Below are 12,925 nucleotides of genomic sequence, written 5' to 3' on the forward strand. Positions count from 1 at the left end.
GGAGTCTTATGGCTTGGGTGTAAAAACTGTTGAGAAGCCTTTTCACCCTAGACTTGGCACTCCGGTACCACTTTCCATGTGGTAGTAGAGAGAACAGTCTATGACTGGGGTGGCTGGGGTCTTTGACTATTTTTTGCGCCTTCCTCTGACACTGCCTGGTGTAGAGGTCCTGGATGGCAGACAGCTTAGCCCCAGTGATGTACTGGACGGTACACACTACTCTCTGTAGTTCCTTGCGGTCGGAGGCCAAGCAATTGCCATACCAGGTAGTGATGCTCTCGATGTTGCAGCTGTAAAACCTTTTGAGGATCTGAGGACCCATGCCAAATATTTTCAGTTTCCTGAGGGGGAAAAGGCTTTGTCGTGCCCTCTTCACGACTGCCTTGGTGTGTTTGGAACATTCTAGTTAGTTGGTGAGGTGAGGTGTTTAGTCCCAGGATCGTCAGCTTAGTGATGAGCTTTGAGGGTATTGTTGTGTTGAACGCTGAGCTGTAGTCATTGAATAGCATTCATTCCTAAACCTTTCCTTCATGAGTAAGAGTAGGGGAACGTCCACTCATCTAGGATTGTTTTTCGTCCGTTGACTGTTTGCTGTTTTTCTGCTCCTGTTTGCAAACTTAGAAAATCAAATGCTCTTTTGGCTGTCCTGTGAAAGTTTGTCAAGTCGTTGGAATAGGATTAAGCAGAATACCTTGCAGGTGAAGCGCATCAGTATTTTCATGAAAACTGTGTATGAATACGAAACCTTCACAATTATTTCTATGGCGCTTTTAACAAAAACATTTCTTCCAGGGGGAAACCTGTGGTTCTGTCTAGCTGTAAGCCTCCTCATCTGTTCCCTCAGGGAGGTGCCCAGCTAGGCAGAGGTTTGGCCAGGGTGGGCTGGGCTGGAAGGATATGGGATGTTCCCTTTCAATACACACAACACAGAGCAGTGAATGACGGGCCCTGACATTGTAGCCTGCAGGCATGCATTTTGCAAAAGCAAGAGGAAAAAAAGTCTCAAGAGAGTGAGAACAGAGAGGGGAAAGAGAGAGGGATAAAGGGGAGAGAAGGCATGTGCAGGGACAGTCTTGGGCTAGAACACACCCACTTGACTACACGCTCTTTATGAAGCAGCGTTTTGAGCAGTAAGGAGAAGCAGAAGTCTCAGAGACTAGACAGAGTAACCTTACAAACTGTTTTTGTTACTGTTACTTCTCTGAGTTAACTGCACCTACCTGACAGTGGGATGTCAATGCAGCCGGTTTACAGAACCTACTCCAGTGACAGTGTGGGGAGTGACAGGGTCTTCACTGACGGATACTACTATCAGGGGATGCTCAAGGCCACCGATGGAAGGAAAGGTAGAATTATCATGGTGTCTAATAGTTTTGACTAGTCTAGTTGGAGTTTTCATTTTTATCAAAAAGAAAGACAGATTTTTGCTTGGTCTCATCTGGTTGAAATGCTTCACTTTATTGAGCTTTTATTTGATTGAGTAACTGATGTTTTTTCCCGAGTTATGATTTCCTCAAATTATGTGACTGTGTTGAAATATTTAGCTTTCGCTTGTGAGATTGTATTGCGTAGGATTACCTGCGATTACCCAACTGTCGGCAGATATGACAGTTTTGGTCTATGTAATTATAAACAACTAGTCCAAGTTAGTTTGTTTCATGTAAGTGAAATATACAAACAGAGGCATTGTCCATTACTGTCACAGCACTGCCATGTTATGTCACACCCCTTTATGTGTCACTGGCTTTGTCCAGCCTTATTGGTTTATTAAAGTGTCACTCAAGTTTTCTTTAGCAGATTACTTTAGGACAAGCCAATTGAAACATAAGGTTGTGGACCATAACTAAATACCAGTGGTGTAAAGTACTTAAGTAAATATACTTTTTTTTTGTGGTATCTTTACTATTTATATTTTTGACTATTTTTACTTTTACTTCACTACATTCCCAAAGAAAACAATGTACTTTTTACTTCATACATTTTCACTGACACCCAAAAGTACACGTTACATTTTCAATGCTTAGCGGGACAGGAAAATGGTCAAATTTACGCACTTAACAAGAGAACATATCTGGTCATCCATACTGCCTCTGATCTGTCAGATTAATTAAACACACTCATTTGTAAATTATGTGATGGAATGTGCCCCTGGCTATCTGTAAATAAAACATTTATATAAAATGATGCCGTCTGGTTTGCTTAATATAAGCAATTAGAAATGATTTATACTTTTACTTTTGATACTTAAGTATATTTTAGCAATTACATTTACTATTGATACTTAAGTATATTTAAAACCAAATACTTGTAGACTTTTATTCAAGTAGTATTTTACTGGGTGACTTTCACTTTTACTTGAGTCATTTTCTATTAAGGTATCTTTACTTTTACTCAAGTATGACAATTGTATACTTTTTCCACCACTGCTAAATACATGTTTGCTGAGAGAATAGACCAATAAAAATTGTCTGGCTGTTTTTGAGAGCACTATATATTACTATGGCAGTAGGAGTAAACTATGAAGGTTTTGAAGGAGATCGGATACCTTCCCAATTAATCTAACCTCAGTCTGTTTCTCAGACAAGGAAAGGCTAACCCTTAACTTAAACCCTTGTTTCAGTATCTCAGACTAGGAAAGGCTAACCCTCAACTTTAACCCTTGTTTCAGTTTCTCAGACTAGGAAAGGCTAACCCTTAACTTTAACCCTTGTTTCAGTTTCCCAGACTACGAAAGGCAAACCCTTAACTTTAACCCTTGTTTCAGTATCTCAGACTAGGAAAGGCTAACCCTTAACTTTAACCCTTGTTTCAGTTTCCCAGACTAGGAAAGGCTATAGCCATGTCTCGGAGTAAAGTGTTCCAGACTGTATATGAGCTTTTCAACCAAGAACACACAATCAGGATAAAATGGATTTAAGTTCCCATTGCTATTTTTTGAACTGGAATGTTTTTGGGTTTTTTCAGTTACACCTTGACCTTTGCTTCTGTAGATCATAGTCGGTGTCACAGCAGTGGAACTCTTAGTCTGTGTCGCAAATTCCCTGTATAGTGCACTACCGTTGACCAGATTCCTATGGGTCCTGGTCAAAAGTAGTGCACTATATAGGGAATAGAGTGCCAATTGGATGTAGCCTTACTGTTAAAAACATAACTGAGGAGGATTTGACTTGGCTGCCTACCATGGGGATGCTGCATTGGCACGACAGGAAAGCTTGTGTGTGGTGCCTCACGATGCCACTTCTGTGTTGGTGCAGTTTTTCCAAGACGCCATGCATGTGTGACTCACAGGCAGTACCAGTAAAGGGATTTGGCATTGGTGGGGCACATCCTCTCCTCTGTTTCCCTGCCCCATGACTCACCAGTCCCTGACATTGTTCTGTTCTTTCTCATTGTCACACAACATCGGCTTTGATCTAAGAGCTTATCCTGAGGATGAAATCAAACTCTGTTTCTCAAGTCACAGATGGCTTATGAAGGAATAATAGCTTAAATTCCCATGCTAGGCTGTGTTTTGATACAGTTGAGTTGTACTCCATGTTTACTTTCTCAAGCCGTCTCTATAGTTCAACCATAGATACTGTATTATACTGTATAATCTTAATGCTGCGTTACTGTACAGAATGAGACTGAATAGGGAAGTGAGAGTTGGGTTGCTTTGGCATTGGACTTGCCAGGCTTGGATCAGGTGCCTTGTTAGGCTGTGTGGAAAACATTATACAAATCAAATCAAATGTATTTGTCACATACACATGGTATAGCAGATGTTAATGCGAGTGTAGCGAAATGCTTGTGCTTCTAGTTCTGACAATGCAGTAATAACCAACGAGTAATCTAACCTAACATTTCCAAACTACTACCTTATACACACAAGTGTAAAGGGATAAAGAATATGTACATAAAGATATATGAAGGAGTGATGGTACAGAACGGCATAGGCAAGATGCAGTAGATGGTATCGAGTACAGTATATACATATGAGATGAGTAATGTAGGGTATGTAAACAAAGTGGCATAGTTTAAAGTGGCTAGTGATACATGTATTACATAAAGATGCAGTAGATGATATAGGGTACAGTATATACATATGAGATGAGTAATGTAGGGTATGTAAACATTATATTAAGTAGCATTGTTTAAAGTGGCTAGTGATATATTTTCCATCAATTTCCATCAATTCCCATTATTAAAGTGGCTGGAGTTGAGTCAGTGTGTTGGCAGCAGCCACTCAATATTAGTAGTGGCTGTTTAACAGTCCGATGGCCTTGAGATGGAAGCTCTTTTTCAATCTCTCGGTCCCTGCTTTGATGCACCTGTACTGACCTCGCCTTCCGGATGATAGCGGGGTGAACAGGCAGTGGCTGGGGTGGTTGTTGTCATTGATGATCTTTTTGGCCTTCCTGTGACATCGGGTGGTGTAGGTGTCCTGGAGGGCAGGTAGTTTGCCCCCGGTGATGCGTTGTACAGACCTCACTACCCTCTGGAGAGCCTTACGGTTGTGGGCGGAGCAGTTGCCGTACCAGGCGGTGATACAGCCCGACAGGATGCTCTCGATTGTGCATCTGTAGAAGTTTGTGAGTGCTTTTGGTGACAAGCCAAATTTTTTCAGCCTCCTGAGGTTGAAGAGGCGCTGCTGCGCCTTCTTCACGACTCTGTCTGTGTGGGTGGACCAATTCAGTTTGTCTGTGATGTGTACACCGAGGAACTTAAAGCTTACTACCCTCTCCACTACTGTCCCGTCGATGTGGATAGTGGGGTGCTCCCTCTGCTGTTTCCTGAAGTCCACAATCATCTCCTTCGTTTTGTTGACGTTGAGTGTGAGGTTATTTTCCTGACACCACACTCCGAGGGCCCTCACCTCCTCCCTGTAGGCCGTCTCGTCGTTGTTGGTAATCAAGCCTACCACTGTAGTGTTGTCCGCAAACTTGATGATTGAGTTGGAGGCGTGCATGGCCACGCAGTCATGGGTGAACAGAGAGTACAGGAGAGGGCTCAGAACGCACCCTTGTGGGGCCCCAGTGTTGAGGATCAGCGGGGTGGAGATGTTGTTACCTACCCTCACCACCTGGGGGCGGCCCGTCAGGAAGTCCAGTACCCAGTTGCACAGGGCGGGGTCGAGACCCAGGTCCTCGAGCTTGATGACGAGTTTGGAGGGTACTATGGTGTTAAATGCTGAGCTGTTGTCAATGAACAGCATTCTCACATAGGTATTCCTTTGTCCAGATGGGTTAGGGCAGTGTGGTTGAAATTGCATCGTCTGTGGACCTATTTGGGCGGTAAGCTTATTGGAGTGGTCTAGGGTGTCAGGTAGGGTGGAGGTGATATGGTCCTTGACTAGTCTCTCAAAGCACTTCATGATGACGGAAGTGAGTGCTACGGGGCGGTAGTCGTTTAGCTCAGTTACGTTAGCTTTCTTGGGAACAGTGACAATGGGGGCCCTCTTGAACATGTGGGAACAGCAGACTGGGATAAGGATTGATTGAATATGTCCGTAAACACACCAGACAGCTGGTCTGCGCATGCTCTGAGGACGCGGCTGGGGATGCCGTCTGGGCCTGCAGCCTTGTGAGGGTTAACACGTTTAAATGTTTTCCTCACGTCGGCTGCAGTGAAGGAGAGTCCGCCGGTTTTGGTTGCGGGCCGTGTCAGTGGCACTGTATTGTCCTCAAAGCGAGCAAAAAAGTTATTTAGTCTGCCTGGGAGCAAGACATCCTGGTCAGTGACGGGGCTTGTTTTCTTTTTGTAATCCGTGATTGACTGTAGACCCTACCACATACCTCTTGTGTCTGAGCCGTTGAATTGTGACTCTACTTTGTCTCTGTACTGACGCTTAGCTTGTTTGATTGCCTTGTGGAGGGAATAGCTACACTGTTTGTATTCGGTCATGTTTCCGGTCACCTTTCCCTGGTTAAAAGCAGTGGTTCGCGCTTTCAGTTTCACGCGAATGCTGCCATCAATCCACGGTTTCTGGTTTGGGAATGTTTTAATCGTTGCTATGGGAACGACATCATCAATGCACTTTCTAATGAAGTCGCTCACCGAATCAGCGTATTCGTCAATGTTGTTGTTGGACGCAATGCGGAACATATCCCAGTCCGCGTGATCGAAGCAGTCTTGAAGCGTGGAATCAGATTGGTCGGACCAGCGTTCTTGTTTTAGTTTCTGTCTGTAGGCAGGAAGCAACAAAATGGAGTCGTGGTCAGCTTTTCCGAAAGGAGGGCGGGGGAGGGCCTTATATGCATCGCGGAAGTTAGAATAGCAATGATCCAAGGTTTTACCAGCCCTGGTTGCACAATCGATTTTCTGATCCAATTTAGGGAGTCTTGTTTTCAGATTAGCCTTGTTAAAATCCCCAGCTACAATGAATGCAGCCTCAGGATATGTGGTTTCCAGTGTGCAAAAAGTCAACTAAAGTTTGTTCAGGGCCATCGATGTGTCTGCTTGGGGGGGGGGGGAAATATACGGCTGTGATTATAATCGAAGTCAGGTGAACAGAAGGACTTGAGTTCCTGTATGTTATTGTGGTCACACCACGTCTCGTTAATCATAAGGCATACGCGCCCGCCCCTCTTCTTACCAGAAAGATGTTTGTTTCTATCGGCGCGATGCGTGAAGAAACCAGCTGGCTGCACCGATTCCGTTAGCGTCTCTCAAGTGAGCCATGTTTCCGTGAAGCAACGAACGTTACAGTCTCTGATGTCCCTCTGGAATGCTACCCTTGCTCGGATTTCATCAACCTTGTTGTCAAGAGACTGGACATTGGTGAGAAGTATGCTAGGGAGAGGTGTGCGATGTGCCCGTCTCTGGAGCCTGACCAGAAGACCGCTTCGTTTCCCTCTTTTTCGACGTCTTTGTTTTGGGTCGCAGGCTGGGATCCATTCCGTTGTCCTGGGTGGAAGGCAGAACACAGGATCTGCTTCGGGAAAGTCATATTCCTGGTCGTACTGATCGAGAGTGAACGTTGCTCTTATATTCAGTAGTTCTTCCCGACTGTATGTAATGAAACCTACGATTACCTGGGGTACCAATGTAAGAAATTACACGTACAAGAACAAAAAACTGCATAGTTTCCTAGGAACGCGAAGCGAGGCGGCCATCTCTGTCGGCGCCGGAAGGTACTGATACTACTCATGTCTGCTGCTGGTAGATGTGGATAGTGATAGCAGGACAGTTTTCACTCTTGCCCATAATCAGACATGCGTTGACAGTCCCCTAGAGTTAGTAATCACACGGTGGAATCAAACACAGACCTGAGAACGGTATTACTCAGGGAGGATGCTCTTCCCAGTTGAGCAGCAAATGGTAACACTGTAAAGTACTCCCCCTCACCCATCTTATGTTACACTTTTTTTGTTCTACATTATTGTCCTCTCTGATCCAGCACTTGGGACAAATGTGTTATGAATGTGAGCATACCACCCCACTTAACTGTATGAACTATCCACACTTTTTGTGATCCCCATAGACATTACCTCACAGACGACAGAATTCTGTAGCTATATAACTCTTGGTCTCTTATTTGAAGTTGAGTCTCTGCATGCTGTTGATATTGACCATCACTTTCTCTCTGTCCCATAGATGAACGGGACCGGGTACAGAAGAAGACCTTCACAAAATGGGTCAACAAGCACTTAATGAAGGTAAGATGAGGACATATAACACCTCACATCTACTCTAAACTTGACAATAACCAAAGCTGTAATGGGGTGTTCCCCAAAAAAACATGTACAACTAGATTCAGCTCATTGATATTCAATGTGGTCATCTCATCCGTGTATTTTATTGGGGTCCATAATTCATTCAGCAATTTTGTAGGAAAGCAGCTACAAGGGAGTTATAACATTGCAGTGCACATACATATGTGATACACAGGACAACATACCAGTTTAGAGGCTCATTGAGGAAATCACTTTCAACTAAGTGATTGTGTTCTGTGGCTCTGATCTGGATAGATGAATTACATTCTCAACTGGAATAGGATATGCTGCTAAAATATTAGAGAAGGTTTACTCATTACATGGTAAAGATAGTGTGTGCATCCCAACTGGCACCCTATTCCCTATACAGTGCATTCAGAAACATTTTGTTATGTTAGAGCCCTATTCTAAAATGTATTTAATTGTTTTTCCCCCCTCATCAACCTACACACAATACCCCACAATAACAAAGCAAAAACAGGTTTGTGATTTTTTTTTTTGCTAATTAATTTTAAAAAACTGAAATATCACACTTACAGTACCAGTTAAAAGTTTGGACACACCTACTCATTCAAGAGTTTTTCTTTATTTTTACTATTTTCTATTTACTATTTTTGTAGAATAATAGTGAAGAAATCAAAGCTATGAAATAACACATATGGAATCATGTACAGTCGTGGCCAAAAGTTTAGAGAATGACACAGATATACATTTTCACAAAGTCTGCTACCGCAGTTTGTATGATGGCAATTTGCATATACTCCAGAATGCTATGGAGAGTGATCAGATGAATTGCAAGCTGACATCAGGTCAGTGATTCTCTCGTTAACACAGGTGTGAGTGTTGACGAGGACAAGGCTGGAGATCACTCTGTCATGCTGATTGAGTTCGAATAACAGACTGGAAGCTTCAAAAGGAGGGTGCTTGGAATCATTGTTCTTCCTCTGTCAACCATGGTTACCTGCAAGGAAACACGTGCCGTCATCATTTCTTTGCACAAAAAGGGCTTCACAGGCAAGGATATTGCTGCCAGTAAGATTACACCTAAATCAACCATTTATCGGATCATCAAGAACTTCAAGGAGAGCGGTTCAAATGTTGTGAAGAAGGCTTCAGGGCGCCCAAGAAAGTCCAGCAAGCGCCAGGACCGTCTCCTAAAGTTGATTCAGCTGCAGGATTGGGGCACCACCAGTTCAGAGCTTGCTCAGGAATGGCAACAGGCATCTGCACGCACAGTGAGGCAAAGACTTTTGGAGAATGGCCTGGTGTCAAGAAGGGCAGCAAAGAAGCCACTTCTCTCCAGGAAAAACATCAGAAACAGACTGATATTCTACAAAAGGTACAGGGATTGGACTGCTGAGGACTGGGGTAAAGTTATTTTCACTGACTTCCCTTTCCGATTGTTTGGGGCATCCGGAAAAAAGCTTGTCCGGAGAAGACAAGGTGAGCGCTACCAGCAGTCCTGTTTCATGCCAACAGTAAAGCATCCTGAGACCATTCATGTGTGGGGTTGCATCTCAGCCAAGGGAGTGGGCTCACTCACAATTTTGCCTAAGAACACAGCCATGAATGAAGAATGGTACCAACACATCCTCCGAGAGCAACTTCTTTCAGCCATCCAGGAACAATGACGAACAGTGCCTTTTCCAGCGTGACGGAGCACCTTGCCATAAGGCAAAAGTGATAACTAAGTGGCTCGGGGAACAAAACATCGATATTTTGGGTCCATGGCCAGGAAACTCCCCAGACCTTAATCCCGTTGAGAACTTGTGGTCAATCCTTAATAGGCGGGTGGACAAACAATAACGCACAAATTCTGACAAACTTCAAGCGTTGATTATGCAAGAATGGGCTGCCATCAGTCAGGATGTGGCCCAGAAGTTAATTGACAGCATGCCAGGGCTGATTGCAGAGGTCTTGAAAAAGAAGGGTCAACACTGCAAATATGGACTCTTTGCATCAACTTCATGTAATTGTCAATAAAAGCCTTTGACACTTATGAAATGCTTGTAATTATACTTCAGTATTCCATAGTAACATCTGACAAAAAATATCTAGGGACACTGAAGCAGCAAATCATGAGGTAGTCATCTGGAATGCTTTTCAAACAGTCTTGAAGGAGTTCCCACATATGCTCAGCACTTGTTGGTTCCTTTTCCTTCACTCTGCGGTCCAAATCATCCCAAACCATCTTAATTTGGTTTAGGTCAGATGATTGTAGAGGCCGGATCATCTGATGCAGCACTCCATCACTCTCCTCCTTGGTCAAATAGCCCTTACACAGCCTGGAGGTGTCTTTTTGGTCATTGTCCTGTTGGAAAACAAATGATAGTCCCACTAAGTGCAAACCAGATGGGATGGCATATCGCTGCAGAATGCTGTGGTAGCCATGCTGGTTAAGTGTGCCTTGAATTATAAATAAATCACAGACAGTGTCACCAGCAAAGCACCCCCACACCATCACAGCTGCTCCTTCATGCTTCACAGAGGGAGAAGATCATCCGTTCTCCTACTCGGTGTCTCACAAAGACACGGCAGGTGGTACACAAATATCAAAGTTGGACTCATCAGACCAAAGGACAGATTTCCACCTGCTCGTGTGTCTTGGCCAAGCAAGTCTCTTCTTGTTATTGGTGTCCTTTAGTAGTGATTTCTTTGCAGCAATTCGACCATGAAGGCTTGATTCACAGTCTCCTCTGAATAGTTAACGTTGAGATTTGTCTGTTACTTGAACTCTGTGAAGCATTTATTTGACCAGCAGTTTCTGAGGCTGACAACTCTAATGAACTTATCCTCTGCAGCAGAGGTAACTCTGGGTCTTCCTTTCCTGTGGCGTTTCTCATGAGCGACAGTTTCATCATAGCGCTTGATGGTTTTTGCGACTGCACTTGAAGAAACTTTCAAAGTTCTTGAAATTGTCTGACTGACTGACCTTCATGTCTTAAAGTAATGATGGATTGCCATTTCTCTTTGCTTATGTGAGCTGTTCTTGCCATAATATGGACTTGGTCTTTTACCAAATAGGGCTATCTTCTGTATACCACCCCTACCTTGTCACAATCCAACTGATTGGCTCAAATGCATTAAGAAGGAAATAAATTCCACAAATGTACTTTTAACAAGGCACACCTGTTAATTGAAATGCAATCCAGGTGACTACCTAATGAAGCTGGTTAAGAGAATGCCAAGAGTGTGCAAAGCTGTCATCAAGGCAAAGGGTGGCTAGTTTAAAGAATCTCAAATATAAAATCTTTTTTAGGTTTAACACATTTTTGGTTACTACAGGTTTCCATATGTGTTATTTCATAGTTTTGATGTCTTCACTATTATTCTACAATGTAGACATTTTTTAAAAATAAAGAAAAATGTGTGTGTGTCCAAAGTTTTGACTGGTACTGTACATAAGTATTCAGACCATTTGTTGAAGCACCTTTGGCAGCGCTTACAGCCTTGAGTCTTCTTGGGAATGACACTACAAGATTGGCACACCTGTATTTGGGGAGTCTCCCATTCTTCTCTGCAGATCCTCTCAAGCTCTGTCAGGTTGGATGGGGAGCGTTGCTGCACAGCTATTTTCAGGTCTCTCCAGAGGTGTTCAAGTGGGTTCAAGTCCGGGCTCTGGGTGGGCCACTCAAGGACATTGAGACTTGTCCCGAAGCTACTCCTGCACTGTCTTTGCTGTGTGCTTACGGTCATTGTCCTGTTGAAAGGAGAACCTTTGCCCCAGTCTGAATTCCTGAGCGCTCTGGAACAGGTATTCATCAAGACCTCTCTGTACTTTGCTCTGTTCATCTTTCCCTTGATCCTGACTAGTCTCCCAGTCCCCTGCCACTGAAAAACATCCCCACAGCATGATGCTGCCACCACCATGCTTCACCATAGGGATGGTACCAGGTTTCCTCCAGACGTGATGCTTGGCATTCAGGCCAAAGAGTTCAATCTTGGTTTCATCAGACCAAAGAATTTTGTTTCTCATAGTCTGAGTCCGGTTGGCAAACTTCAAGTGGGCTGTCATGTGCCTTTTTACTGAGGAGTGGCTTCTGTCTGGCCACTCTATCATAAAGGCCTGATTGGTGGAGTGCTGCATAGATGGTTGTCCTTCTGGTAGGTTCTCCCATCTCCACAGAGGAACTCTGGAGCTCCGTCAGAGTGACCACCGGGTTCTTGGTCACCTCCCTGACCAAGGCCCTTCTCCCCCAGGTCAAGGATGAGTCTTGGTGTTTTAAACTTCTTAAATTTAAGAATGATGGAGGCCACTGTGTTCTTGGGGACCTTCAATGCTGCAGATACGTTTTGGTACCCTTCACCAGATCATGGCTTGGTTTTTGCTCTGACATGCACTGTCAACTGTGGGATCTTATATGGACAGGTGTGTACCTTTCCAAATCATGTCCAATCAATTGAATTTACCACAGGTGGACTCCAATCAAGTTTTAGAAACATCTCAAGGATGATCAATGGAAACAGGATGCACCTGAGCTCAATTTTGAGTCTCATTGCAAAGGGTCTGAATACTTCTGCAAATAAGGTACTTCTGTTTGTTATTTTTAATACATTTGCAAACATTTCTAAAATAGCTGTTTTAACGTCATCATTATGTGGTGTTGTGTGTAGATTAATGAGAAAATACATAATTGAATCAATTTTAGAATAAGATTGTAACGTAACAAAATGTGGAAAAAGTCAGGGTGTCTGAATACTTTCCGAATGCCCTAGTCAAAAGTAGAGCACTATATAGGTAATAGGGTGCCATTTGGGACATAGCCAGAGGGCCTTGTTTTCTGTCAGTGGCCGCAGATTAATGTTTCTGTTATGAGTCGCTACTCTGACTGACTGGAGGGCACGCGGTGCAAAGCTTCTTGCTAATGCATGCTCTCTGCCTCTTGGCAAACTGTTGAACAAAAGCTTTTGAAAATGCATCAATTGATCATATGAGCAGGAAATAGTTTTTTTTATTTCATTGCTGCAATTACAGCAAGTTTTTTGACTCATCTTGGTTCACTCAAAGCCCACAGCTGTTCACATGATAGCGACTTTGAAAACGGCAAGATAGGAAAAAAACAAATGTTGACCATTAGGTTGATTAGAAGCAAATTTGGTCAAATATTTGATGTTCTGTCCAACCGTCCATCTCTGAATCTACTTTTGATGTAGACGGTACCATAATGATACTGTATAACGATGCCAATGGCCAAATTACTGCATCCATCCGTTACTACAATTATCACTGC

The 12,925-nt window shown here is 43.5% G+C and overlaps 1 protein-coding gene across 16 annotated transcripts in view; it reads left to right on the forward strand.

Annotated features, from left to right (window-relative positions):
• Positions 1 to 12,925, forward strand: part of LOC139373350 (plectin a) — a 178,610-nt gene that overhangs the window by 113,307 nt on the left and 52,378 nt on the right. For 13 of the 16 annotated variants that reach the window (XM_071113766.1, XM_071113779.1, XM_071113778.1 and 10 more), the window contains exon 2: positions 7,576 to 7,637. In XM_071113766.1, coding sequence (XP_070969867.1) covers positions 7,576 to 7,637 — 62 coding nt within the window. Of the gene's footprint in view, positions 1 to 1,069; positions 1,347 to 7,575; positions 7,638 to 12,925 lie in introns of those variants that run through there. The other 3 variants (XM_071113771.1, XM_071113776.1, XM_071113774.1) reach the window with 2 other exon arrangements.

Source organism: Oncorhynchus clarkii, chromosome 18 (genome assembly GCF_045791955.1).
Source record: "Oncorhynchus clarkii lewisi isolate Uvic-CL-2024 chromosome 18, UVic_Ocla_1.0, whole genome shotgun sequence".
In the NCBI taxonomy this organism is placed as follows: Eukaryota; Metazoa; Chordata; class Actinopteri; order Salmoniformes; family Salmonidae; genus Oncorhynchus; species Oncorhynchus clarkii.